The 13,823-nt window shown below is 40.3% G+C and overlaps 2 protein-coding genes across 2 annotated transcripts; both read right to left on the bottom strand.

The window, feature by feature from the left end:
* Positions 1–200: 200 nt before the first annotated feature.
* On the bottom strand, positions 201–4,282 carry LOC146318763 (oligodendrocyte-myelin glycoprotein-like). Its single transcript, XM_084730614.1, has 2 exons — positions 4,275–4,282; positions 201–2,258 (listed from the first exon to the last, which is right to left on the bottom strand). Exons 1-2 carry the CDS (start codon positions 4,280–4,282, stop codon positions 869–871), a joined length of 1,398 nt encoding a protein of 465 aa, XP_084586740.1. The 3' UTR covers positions 201–868.
* A 3,093-nt stretch (positions 4,283–7,375) lies between these two features.
* Positions 7,376–8,626, bottom strand: LOC146318762 (uncharacterized). The gene has a single exon (XM_084730612.1). The coding sequence runs from the start codon at positions 8,622–8,624 to the stop codon at positions 7,845–7,847; it is 780 nt and encodes a 259-aa protein (XP_084586738.1). The 5' UTR covers positions 8,625–8,626; the 3' UTR covers positions 7,376–7,844.
* Between the last annotated feature and the right edge of the window lie 5,197 nt (positions 8,627–13,823).

The raw sequence follows: 13,823 nt of genomic DNA, 5'->3' as shown, positions 1-13,823 counted from the left end.
AACTGATTAATTTTATTTATGCATTTTATTTATTTACTTATTGTAAAGATATACTCATTCTGAATTTGAAGCTTGCAACATATTCCAAAAAAAGACAGGGTCACTGTGTTACATCAGCTTTTCATTTAACAACATTCACTCAGGACACTAATTGTTGAAGTTTTGCAAGCTATTTTTGTTTTTATACTCATGCTTGATATATGACTTCAGGTGCTCAGCAGTTAGGTTAAGGTTGTCTCCATTGCTGTATTTTGCACTTCATAATGCACCACACATTTTCAATGAGAGACAGGTCTGGACTGCAGGCAGGCCATTCTAGTAGTTGTACTCTTACTGTAGAGCTACACTGTTGAAATTCGTGCAGAATGTGTCTTGGCACTGTCTTGCTGAAATAATCAGAGAGAGACGACATCTGGCCGGCAGTATATGTTGCTCCAAACACCTGTATGTACCTTTCAGCATTTTCACAGTTACCCATGCCATGGGCCTGTGTTCCTATTTTTGAAATGTGTTGCAGGCATTGAATTCTTAATGAGTGTATATTTACAGAAAATAATCTAGTTTGTCAGTTGGAACATGAAATGTGTGATTGATAAATTAAAAAGTATTTGCAAATTATTTTATTCTGTTTTTATTTACATTTTACACAGCGTTCCAAAATTTTGGAACAGGGGTTTGTATTCAGGAGATCGGGGATTAAGAGAACCTATCATAAAGTCATCATATTGTGAATGGCCTTTTGCTGAGAAAGTTGGTTATATACAAACATAACAGTACGACACCAGGCTCATATGTGAGCTGTGTTTGTTTGTGCTGTAAATTCATATGCAGACATCACACTGAGCTGTCAGTGTTTTCCACTTGTCTTTCAGAGGACTTGTTGCAGAATGAGAGACAGAAGCCCCAGGTTGTGCAGCAGAGGGAGCGAGGAGCAGGCAGCAGGAGCCGGACTGCTGTTGCTGATGACGCTGGGACGGGACTGATTCTGCCTCCTCACGCTCCTGGTGCGAAGAGTGGTTGTCTTCTTTGTTTGGACGGAGGGGCTCTCTGTCGTAAAGAATTGGTCTGTAGCCAGAGTCATGTCTGCCCTGATGGGTGTTGAGGTGACAAAGCCTGTGTCGGTATAAGGGGACACGTCAGTGGTGTCTTCCTTTGTGCCTGTGATGACATGAGAATCAGCCGGGCTGGCAGTTGTTGAAAGGTGATTAATAGTCAGGTGTGTGTCTGTGCTTCTGGGCAGCAGTGTGGAGATGCTGATGGGTGTGGTTGTGAAGGGGTGGTGTGGTGTATTCCAAGTCTCTTTTGGGGTGTTTGGGGTGCTTAACAGGGCAGAAACAGAGAAGTACCACCACTCGGTGACACTGGCCTCAGGGGGCATGGGGCTCAGGTCCTGGGCACTTGCTGCCAAGGGTGGGAGGTTGTAGGAGGCAAAGTGCCACCCTCCAGTCCTGACTGGGCGCACCCCTCCACAGACAGGCTGGGTGTGGCAGGGGCAACCCAGGACGCGGGCAGGGGTATTCTGAGTCCAGGAGATCAGGTAGCGGATATCGTCATAAAGGTGACAGGCCCAAGGGTTGTCGCCCAGAGTGATGACCCTCAGTGATGTCATCTTGTCGAACACACCAAAGGGCAGCGTGGAGAAGCGGTTAGCATGCAGATAGAAGTAAGTTAGCCTGGAAAGCCGGTCCAGAGATCCCGGCAGCACCTTCATGAGCAAGTTGTGCGATAGGTCAATAGCCTCCAGGTGTGCAGGCATGTTGGTCGGCATAGTCCAGAAGTGATTGTGGCTCAGATTGAGCGTGCACAAATTTATAAGCGTGTTGTTTATGAAGATGGCCCGCTCCAGCTTGTTATTGGACAGGTCGAGCATTCGCAGGTTCCACTGGTAGACTGTGTCATTCTTGTCCAGCAGCTGGAGGCGGTTGGAGGCAGCATAAAGATGCCAGAGAGAACGCGGCAAGCCAGTGGGCAGGTGGCTCAGCCGGTTGTGAGACAGATCGAGGAAGCGGAGGTGGGTGTATGCTGTGAGCTGGCCGTCCAGGTTGTGGAATCGGTTGTGGGACAAGTTGAGGGAGCGCACGTTGTGCTGCAGGCCATCGGGCAGCTGTCTCAGACCTCTCCAGGAGCAGTCGACCTCTCTGTGGCTGCGGCTACAGGAGCACATGGAGGGACACACGGCCAGGACGTGCAATCCCAGCAGCAACACGAGTAGAAGTTCCAACAGGGCCTCATTAGGGGGGAGCTTCAGCAGCACATACCTGCCAGAGGAAAGACAGGGAGACAAGAATGTTAGAGTTTGTCTTACACATCATCTTATTGAACTCCAGGAGGCACACAGTGAGAGCAGAAATGATGCCTGCAGTCTGCTCCAGTAGCGAACACAGGAAACATAAACTCGCTATATGCAGGAGAAGCATAGTGACTGCAGAGGACAGTGCTGAATCAAACTTGTTTCATCGTTTGTTCAAAGCTCCACCATCTCTCTCTCTTTCATGTTTGGTGCTGGGTATAGAAAGAATAATGCAAAGAAACGGCAAATATTTAAAGGTCCAGTGTGTAAGATTTAGGGGACTTTCTTGGCAAATTATGACAGAAATGGAATACAATATTTATGTTGTCATTAGTATATAATCAGCTGAAAATAATACATTTTGTTACCTTAGAAAGGGATATTTATGTTTACAGAGGGTGTTTTCCACAGAAACCTCCATGTTGCACCACCTTGTTTCAACAGTAGCCCAGAATGGACAAACCAATCACTGGCACTGAGAGTCTTTCCTGCCACTGTAGTGTCACCTAGGTGCTTGGAAGGGGAGGGTGAGGCAAGTGGTATTCAGTTACTTGTGATCTATAACCTCACATGCAGTTTGATCACACTGATGTAGAGTGGGATCATTCACTAGTCACTTAGTGGTGATGCTGAATCACGCAACTGTGGTGTAGTTTGTTTATAGCCCAATGCTAGCTTTTAACTTTTACATTTACTTTACAAAAATCCTAAAAGTGGTGTTAGTTTGAAAATGAACCAGAGTGATGCTAAATTCCAGGTTGGCATACCAAAATACATCATTCCTGCAGTACTATATCGCAAATGAAAATCTATATGACATGACTCGAGCAGAAGTCAACATTACATTTAAGTTTTATTCACATTCACAGACATTTGCAGACTTCGATCCACACTTCTGATGTAGCTGATGTACTAATCGTTACCTTGAATAATATATAGATTTCTCTGGGTTTGAACATTGGAAACATTCAGAATAATGAAGTGCAATAAAATATATAACACAGGTGTAGCACTTTTAGTCTTTTAAATGTGGAGATGTACTGTATTATAGCTTTAATTTTGTGGTAGGAGAGGCAAAGTTGTTTATATATATGATCAGTAAAAACAAGAATGAATATGTTAAATGTCATGGCTTAGTTCCTCTTTGTGTGGCATTAGTGAAAGTTTGAGTGTGGGTGGTTATAGATTTGATATGACTGTCAGAAGTCTAACTGATTTTAACACAATGAGGTGTTAAGATAAGATAATCGACTCAGTGATGGATGATAAATTATGTTTCATTCATGTTTTTGCATTAGATATTGCATTTTGTTAAGAAGGAAAGTAATTTAGATTTCTTTCTTTCTTTCTTTTTTTTTTTTTTTTTACTGGAATGAAGATTTAATGATACCAGTGTAAATAAAGGCTCTAATTATCCCTCTCTATTTCTTGGTGCTGTACATACAGACACACTGGCTGCTCCATTTGCTGCACATCACTGCATTGCTTGCAGATACATTCACATTTCATGCCAAACTCAGTCCCCCAACCATCAGAGGAATGTTTGTAGGGATGCTGCAGCAGGGTACTTTTGAGAAATGCCCATACTGTATATACACAGTATGCACCATCAGCAGAAGTTTAAAATGTGTCCTTTCTTTACAACTGATAAATATTTGACCTGATCTGTGAGAGGATATTTCTAGTCTATTCAGGAACATCATTCATCACAAAGGATGAGAAATCCCCGTAGTCATTTTCCCTGGCATCAGTTTGCGTCTTCAGTCATCAGTGGTTGTCAGAGCAGTCAGTCCCATGCTCTCAGAGGAGGAGAAGTAGCTCAATAGATGGGTTTTATTAATGACTCCACAGAGAACTCATGCATCAGCTGGTCCGAAGGCAGGCACAGACACAGCCAGGAGCTCTAACACTGCAGTATATGTGAGCCGGGGTGTGGCACAATGTGTGTGTAAAAAAAAGTCTTTGAATTTTGTCCATAACTCACCTTCTCATCTTATCATTCCAGTCACTTTTCTCTGCTCCTTTTTTGCTGTCCAGCCCCTCTTCCCTCTCCTGCTTTCAAGCTCAGGACCAGCTGCTGCTCTGCTGAAGGTGAATTTTTTTTTCTATCCCCTCATAGAATCTGACCCTTGCTCACTTGTCCAGTGCAGGTTTTTTTTTTTGAAGTTATCCTCACTGCCTTGCAGTTTGGTCCTTTTGTCCTCTCTGCCTCTTATATGGATCTTTTGGGTTAGCGCGATCAGGCACTGCAGGCTCTGGATTTACTCTGTGCAGTGGAAGAAGTGAGGGAGGGGTGGGGTGTGTGTGTGTGTGTGGGGGGGAGGGGGGGGGGGGTATTAGGAAAGGGGGGGAAAGGAGAAATGGAGCGCATAATGGAGGGGGTCCCTGCATACAAGGCTGCTACAGAAGAAACTCCTCAATCTCTTATCTGGCAGCTTTCAGGATTTACCTCTGCATTTAAAGTGACAACTATTGTTGTGGTTAGATTAATTGACTGATTGCAGTTCTGTTTGTCCTCAAAATAAATTAGACTGTTATCAGTTATCACCTAAATCAATATCATGCCCCTCTAAAGTATCCTTTTACAAAGTAATACTGCACTGTAATTGGTTGTTATTTTCCCTGTTTAAATTTAGACACCGCCACAAAAACCTTGAAGATTTATTGCAGAGGACTCCCGACCACTGCAGCTTCCCACCTGCCATCAGCAATACAGGCAACTCTCCATCCTGCACTGCAATGCTGCACTTCTACCACATACAGGAACGGTTCAACAGTGATACAGAAGGTGATCAGCAGAGGTGGGGGACTGAAGTCAAAGAAGTTGATCCTAGTCAGACTTGAGTCACAAATTTGAGGACTTGTGACTTGCTTGACTAATATTGATTTAAGACTTGGTATTCTGATGAAGTGCTTTGAAACTGGTTCTCTAGCACATAAAGGATGGCAACCAAACCAGTCTGGATCATCAGCGCTTTGTATTCAGAACTAACAGATCCACAGAGGACGCCATCTCCACTCCCCTCCACCCAGTCTTCACTCACATTGAAGAAAACAATACCTACCTGACCTGACTTGAAACTTGACTTGGACTTGGAAGAGATTGAGCTAAAGGCCTTTTTTAAACTTACATATTTTTAAATGACATATTTGCATTTTTCTAGATATGGTGATGTTAAGTTTTGTTTTTGAAACACGATTAGGCGATTTCTAGTGCGACAGATCAACAGGCCAAAAAAAAAAGGCATCTATCATGGACGTGGCCAGTCCACAAAAGTATTTCAGATTTGGTTTCGAGGATTATCTTGTAGATGACTGTGGTAATGTTTGACTGTGCATGTTATTGAGAAGAATGTAATGTACATTACCGAGCCTCAGTTGGAAAAAGTGATACCAAAGATAATTTTAATTACAAAACTACGCTGTAAAGGATTTGTAGTACGCAAATCACAGATGGAGAGACAACAACCTTCAGTTTTGTTCAATGTGTGGACTTAAAAACGGTAAGTCAAGGCTAATATTGGTGAGCTGATGCTTAGCTAACATTAACAAAACAGCTAAGTAATTTTGTAAATCAATGAGGCTTGAAACTCATTGTTACATTATGATATATTTACGACTTGAAACTCAAAGTTTAGGCTGTGGGACCTGACTTGGGACTGCTCAGTCTTGACTTGGATCTTGACTTGGGACTTGTCTGTCTTGATAAAGGACTTGACTTGTGCAAAGAGTTTTGCCTTATTCACCTTGAATGTTAAATGTGCAATTCACAAATAAGTACAATAAATACTATATATTGATATTTACTTTCACTAAGGATGGCTGCATCCTATTTCTAAACTTGCACATCACCCAGAGCTACCGCACCTCAAAATGTTTTCCTCTGGTTGCTGTCAGAGTTGAGCTGGAGTTGAAGCAGCGGCTGCATCGAGATGGGACAAACTATTCAGACTTTTTAATGAAAGCTCCATGACGCCATGAGTAAGTAGATGAACAAATATCTGCACAGGACGGCGGAAACAACCACATATTGGTTTTTTGAAAAGGTTTTTTGTGTGGCTTTGTCGGCTCTGGCTGAGGTGAAAGGGAGCGTTCTTTCTGAGTTGAGCAGCACTGCCCGGAAGAAGCACAGTCTCTGCTTGCTAATCAAGCAGACCTCTTTTTGTCTCCCTCCCTCTTACACACCCACATGTTACACAGCCGCAACTAACTAGGAAATGAACGCACTGTAATAAATTCAGTTCCTCAGATTGTAACATATATATCGTATGTGTCAGAAATGTATGTACATCTCAAAAAGTGAAGCGTTATGAATTTGACATGCACAAAAGTGTAATATAATATATATATACTATATTTTAATATTCATAGCACACAAACAGAAATGGGCACACATAAGTAAAAAAATATCTTGCTACAAACACTTGCTCATCAAATGTCAAAATTCAAATACAAAATACTGGAACGGACGTTATATTTAAGATACAAGTCATTTGCAATTTGAAAATACAAAATCTATACAAAATAATATCACGTTTTATATGGGTCTGACCTTAACCCTGCCTACATCGTGTATAAGGAGAAATGGATACAGCGCTGGAGGTGGAGAAAGAAATGACAGGCTACAGCAGATTTCTGCTGGCTGCTGGCTAACTTTCCATTCAGCCCTCTGCTGACTTGAATATTGATAAAATGATTTAATTATGTGGCTTTTCTAGTCTTTCCATATGTTATCAAACTGAACGGATCAAATCCTGATAGTGGATGTCATTCACTAAGCATGTGATATCTGATCATATCACATATCTTTATGTGAGGGGCTGTCCCAGTGTCAAACACCGCTACGACCTGAAAACGATCTCAAGCACAAACACTCCGTCTTGCAGCTTTACTGGAGATGTCCAGACATTTTTTGAGCTAGCAAAACCAGAGGACGGTGACAGGATGGTATTTTTCTTTGTTCTGTGTCAGTTCGTGGAGCTTATATAGTGTTGGGGGACCATGGCTCCGGCACATCATCGAACCATGTTTCAGATCTGCCCAAAAAAACCTGAACACAGAAATCGTGAGCAACAGTTTAACGGTCGGATTCCACAGTTCAGTACTACATAGCTATTTTCTAACATGTATAATGTGTTTAGAATTCCCTTTACACAGATTTTAAGTATTTTGTTACAAATTACATCTTGTTTTTTCCGTCCAGGAAAATACAAATTACAAAATCCTCAAAGTAATTCAATACATCTTTTAAAAAAAAATTAACTGAAACACTGCCTATCTATATGAACAAATAACAGAAAAATACAGTTTCACAATTGTTTCAACCAAAAGCAAAATCTTAGTTTGACAGATTTAGTAGCACACGTTGTTCAACTTATAGTAAAGGAAAACCTGCAGAAAGTATCCTTTGTTTACAGTAAAGGGGTTGTGAAGCTTCAGGGAAGGGAAGGCAGTTGCTCAGAAATCTCTTCGCCTTCACGCACAGATACACACACACACACACACACACACACACACACACACACACACACACACACACACACACACACACACTCTAAACCACATCCTTTGCTTCCTCTGTGCCCTCAGAGGTGGAGGCTGCTACATCTTTGGTGGGCTCCTCCTCTTCAGGCTTTGGGGAGGGTGGATTTTCAGCAGCGGCTGCAGGTGCGGCTGAAGCTTCCTCAGTGTTGGAAGTGTCTCCCTCCTCTTTCTTGTCCTCTCCTGTTTGTCCATCCTCATTTACCTTCCCCCCTTCCTCTTTGGCGGTGCCGTTCCCCACTTCCTCCTGTGTTTGACTGATTTCCTCCATCAGCACGGTGGTCTCTTTGGGTTCTGCCTCTGACTTGTTTTTGTCCTTTTTGCCAGTTCCCTCCCAGTGCTCAGAGCTGCTGGCCAGGTCTGCAGCGCTGCTCAGTGCCTTGATGCGTCTGCTCAGCTGGCACGCCTTCCACACCAACACCAAAGTGGAAACCAGCAGAATCGTGCAGGCTATCATCAGTCCGCCAGTCACCATTAAGACTTGAAGACAGTCCTTCTTGAAAAACATGCTGTGAGGTGTGGTGGGCTGTGGGCCAAGTGAAGGGCAAGTGTGAGGACTTTTGAACAATTGTTCAGCTGTGGTGGGCGACGGGCTGGTGGCCTTAGGCTTGCTGGTGGAAATACTGCTACTATTGGGAAGATCACTGTTGAATTCTGTCGTTTTATTGTTGGACTCATCTTGATTAGGACTATCGCTGATCTGGGCAGTAAGAGGTTCTCCGGTAGTTTGTGCTCCACACAGTAATGCACCCAGGATTTCTATGCAGCACAACAGAAAGACGAGGCCGTTCATGTTGGTATCTAAGAAGACATGGGACGGCAGTTTAGTTTCAAATGAGTTTTGGGAAATACATTTAATACAGATTTCTCCAGGTTTGATCATTGTTGGGATAATGTGTGTCCAACTCAACAAAATACCTACAAGGTCTAGTGTTTTTAGACATTTTAATGACAAAAGGTTATATATTATAGCTTTAAGAAGAAGCCCACACTCTATAGCACCATATAATCCATGATGCAGCCATATTCAAACCAAAATGGTGTTGTGCTTGTGTTTATTTATTTCTTACAAATAACCACTAAGTACATTTATTCAAGTACTGCACAATATCGAGGTACTTATGCTTTCATTTCATGTATTACTTTTTTGCAGATTCAAATATATCATTATTAGAAATTATAATAGCTAATACATTATCATAATTAGTATATAAAGTTGTTACAGTTAGCCACATCTTTACCAGCTGCAACATTAAAGTAATGCTTAAACACTAATGCATACATATTTATAATCCAAATTATATAATATATATATATATTTCTGAAAAGGGTCATTCTACATAATGCGTACTGAGGATTGCCTCTGTACTCTCTTCATTTTCTTGTTCTTTTTCTACCCTGGCTTTCCTTTATTGAGACCCTGATTTTTGGTGAAGCATTTGGACTTTGTTAGTCAGTTATCTTTACATTAATGTCACGTCTGACTGACCAAGTGTTTCAACCCGTTTGTTAATACAATAACAGCAGGGGGTGGGGTGGCAGATTGACAAGTTGAAATGCTTTTTTTTTTTTTTTTAAAGATTATTTTTTGGGCTTTTGCCTTTAATTGGATAGGGACAGCTGAAGATATGACAGGAGAAGGGATAGAGAGAGGAGGAATGATACGCAGCAAATGCAGGGATCGAACCAGCGACCGCTGCAGAGGACCAACTGTCTCGGTATATGGGACAAACACTCTACCAACTGAGCTATGGGAGCACCCCAAGTTGAAATGCATTTTGATGATAACAATAAATTTGTTACTGATTATAAGGCCGCTTGCGCATGTGGACCTGGAGCTTGTCCACGGTTAATCTCATACTGTCACTGTAATGTAATATCTCAGGAACGCTTGGAGGGAATTTCCTCTAATTTGGTACAAATGTCCACTTGGACTCAAGCATGAACTGACTGGAATTTGGTGGTAAAAGGTCAAAGGTCACTGTGACCTCACAAAACATCTTGTTTAGTCATAACGTGGCGAGTAACTAGTTACATGTAACGGCTTACGTGTAATTAAATGTAAATGTTAAATATAATTGCAATTTGTTACAGTTACTGACAAAAAATATGGAATTAAATTACAGTTAGTAATCAAAATGTTGGCGATTACAAAGTTTACAATCAGATATTCTTGTAGGGTTGCTCTTTTCGGAGTGACCTCCACTGGTTTATTATATACATAAATATAAATTGTATTGTAAAGTCAGAAAGTAAATTCTTATATTTGATCCCATTTTACAGGCAACCATAGACCTCTGTACCCTTTGACCCCCCCTGTGACCCCACTAATACTCATGTACTTTTTACTTAAGTAAAACTTTAGTACTATAATTTAGATTAATCGTAACCTTTTTTCATAACATATCATTATTTCTTTTTTTTTATGCTGAGTAATTTTTTTTCTTTTTATGCATCCACAAAAGATTTTAGAGTTGCTACTTGCCTATGAATTTGAAAAGTATGTTGGCCTAAAAGACCTCTGTGCTCGAGCGCTGACATCCGGTCCTTATGAATTAGCTACTGATCTGACTTTTGTAACGAGCTGTGTTTTTTGAAAAAAATCCAACCCAAAAGAGACAAAATAAGCAAACATGAGTGAAAAAAAAGGTTGTAAACACAGTAGTTTTTCAATGAAACATATACCAGATGATACTTTACCTATACCTTAATTTCATTAATGTACATTCTTACATTGTTGAAGACCAGCAGCTGCTCGTAAAATCTATATATTTTTAAAAACCTTGTAGTATGGCTTACTTAAGAAAATGGTCAGCAGTAATGTACAGTATATATCATTTGAAATACTGATATGATCCTAACATTGATTTAGCTTTGAATTTACTGGCTAAGGTGCCTCTATTTTTTTTTTTTTAAACCTTAACTGAAATAGTTTGTATTTAGGTATTTTACTTTATTGTCTACATGGGTGAATTTGTTTCTATTATTCTGTTGAATTCCAAAGGCAGAATCATTGACAGTAGTAGAAATAGTAGAAATTTTCAGATTCATCACTCACACATTTACAAAACTTTTACAAAGCAACAATAGTAACCGTATGTAATGTATGTTAGCATGTATTTCTTCCTCTTAGAGTTCTTAACAGGTGTGTCCTAAAAATAAAGACCGTACTATAAATATTATATTATAATACTAACATATAATATTAATGAAATAAAAGTATGTATTAATGCAAGCTCTCACTTACATTGTAGGCAATCTTGATACAGATCCAAGAAGAAGAGGGCTTTGCGTGCAAGTTAAGTGAGATGAACAATGAGTATGAGAACTGAGAGACAAAGACTGTAATCAGTGTCACACTCATCTGGCTCTCATGCTCTTACTTCTCCATTTGGACTATAATAAGACAAGGAAGTGGGTTTGGTGTTCTGTTCGATGCTGAAGTTGGTCACGCAGACGTGTGCGGCGACAGACTATAAAAAGTTGCAGAGGTGCTAAATGCTGGCTGATCGCTCACTTTGTGATAAGGTAGTTCTACCTTTATGATCTTGTACATTTATCTGCCCTTTTTGCCTTCGTGGCTGTATTAAAACAATGCACTTTTGGGTTTTATCTATAGTATGTGAATGCTGCAGCCATCTGAATCTACAAATATAATAAACATGAGTAAAAGTCACATTACAAAATTCTCACTTCAACCCACAGCCTGCATGATGCTAGAGATATGACCTATAAAGTTTTACCACAAGCAGGAAAGAAGCAGATTGGACTAGTCTTTATGTGTAGTAATTGTGTTGTCTATGAGGCCTGTCACAGGTCTCTTATTTTGGAAGCTGAGATGCTGAGATGCTCTTGCATAGTTTATAATAACTTTGTCTTTTTATTGCCGCCCACAGATGTTTTAGGGGACATAAATGGAATAAACACATATGTCTGTCTTCTTCATTGTCATTAGTGTATTTTTGGTCAAGCCCAAATTGCTCACAGTTGACTCTAATTATTTACGTAGTCTATGTTTAATGCCATGTACCAATAGTACAAGGCCTTCTGACATTTTGTCAGTCAGTTCCACATGAAGTGCGAACTGCTGCAGCACTACTCAAACACAAAAAATCTGATTAATTTGCATTGATTGCAAGAATTTTTTTTTATGAAGTTCCCCTTCTTGTTTCCTCTGTAACTGTGTATTTTCCTTACGTGTTGTGGTTATTTCTGCAATGTGTCTGCACCTGCACTTGCAGCTCACAAATTTATAGTGACATGCCCGATTTGGCAAGTTACTTCATGCCTACAGATGACAACAGCAGAATGCAAGACAGGAGCTACCAAACTCATCAATCAACACATTCCACACTCCAATGGCATCTGTTCTGCAGGAATCGAGGTAAAGTCCTAATAGTAAAGCAGTTAGTTGATATGCTGTTGTAATACACCACCTACATCCCTTTATTCACACCATGCTGCTGTCCACAATCTCTTTCATCACATATTGATCTTGGTCACAGATTCTGATTAAATGCAGTGAACATATTGTAATCTTACACAGATAAATTGATTATGGATTCAGTGATGTTTAATTTGATTAAGGAAAAAAAAAACATTACAGGGTTAATTCTGTGCGAGAGGAAGTGAGAAATTGAAGGAAAGCAGACGACTTCTCAAAAGCCCCACACCTTCCCTTGAGTGATGGAAAGTCCCATTTGTCAGTAGCATCAATCATCAAAGGCCTGCACATACTGACAGAAAGGCATTAAGAAAAGATATAAAAGAAACGCAATATAAAGACATATAAATAGGATTTTTTAAAACGTAAAACAAAACAAAATAGCAGATAGAAATAAGCTAAAATAGAACATGACAAATCAAATAAATATATACTTAAAAACAGGCAAAGGTCCCAATTTAAAGTATGTCCTGAGATGGCAGGATGGTTCATAATGAACCAGCATATCAGAAATGTATTTTGGCCCTAAACCATTCCATGATTTATTAAACAGTAGTTGTATTTTAAAACCAACCCTTTGACAGACAAAAGATAAAAGATAAAGATCTGAGAACTGCAGTGATGTGATCCGCTCTCCTGGTCTTTGTGAAGACCTGAGCTGAAATGTTGATTGACTTTTTGGATAGACCTGAAATGACAGTGTTAAGTGTAGTAAGACCAACCAAAATTAAACAGGGATTCTTGATATATATTTGAGGTCTTTAACATCAGTGACTGGAGGTGAGCACCAACTTTAAATCAGTTTTCTGGGGTTCAAAAACATTTTTTTTGTGTTGTATAAATCTGTGTGTTATCTGCATCACAATGAGAGGATATATTATTTTTCTTTCCATAACCTGTGCTAGCAGGAACATGTAGATGAGAGTTACTGAGGTCTGAGAATAGAGCCCTGGGGAACTCCACATGTCATTTTTGCGCGCTCAGATGTGTAATTAATCGACACAAAGTATGTTCCTATCCTTCAAACTGGATTCAAACCAATGTGGCACTCTGGCATTAAGTCCAACCATGTCAAATGCAGAACTGAGGTCTAATAATAACAGGACTGAAACTTTTCCTGCCTACTGACTAGTGTGGAATTTCAACATGTTGCAAGGTTTCTTCCTCAGCTGGATCAAACTGTGTAATGCTAAAGGACAGACCCAATACCTAATATGGAGGAACTGAGAGCTTTTCTGATTTTAAGAATTTTAGAACTGAAGTGACTTAGACCCAACAAGGGGTGGGCAAAGTAGCAGAAGCCTGAAAGAATAAGTGGTGTTTTCACTCTGACTGAACATTTGTGTGCGCAGAAATAATCATCTCAAAAAAAGCAGGTGTGATCAGAGAGTGCAACATCCCACCAAGCCACAACCTTAGAAGTGTGAAGACCCCGTCACATGCTCAGTGAGGCCATACTTACCCAGAATACCACACAGGTCTTTAGTGCTGCTGTCCTGGAGGTTGAGTGGTCATCATTGCAGACGTGTGTGTCAAAAAACGAAACAA

The sequence above is a fragment of the Lutjanus erythropterus genome, chromosome 11 (assembly GCF_056507025.1).
Source record: "Lutjanus erythropterus isolate fLutEry1 chromosome 11, fLutEry1.hap2, whole genome shotgun sequence".
Lineage (NCBI taxonomy): Eukaryota > Metazoa > Chordata > Actinopteri > Lutjaniformes > Lutjanidae > Lutjanus > Lutjanus erythropterus.
Note: the sequence above shows the minus strand (reverse complement) of the source record. Positions and strands in the feature narration are given on the sequence as shown.

Coding starts and splice junctions, on each gene's coding strand:
- LOC146318762 (XM_084730612.1), bottom strand. CDS start 8,624: ATGAACGGCCTCGTCTTTCTGTTGTGCTGCATAGAAATCCTGGGTGCA.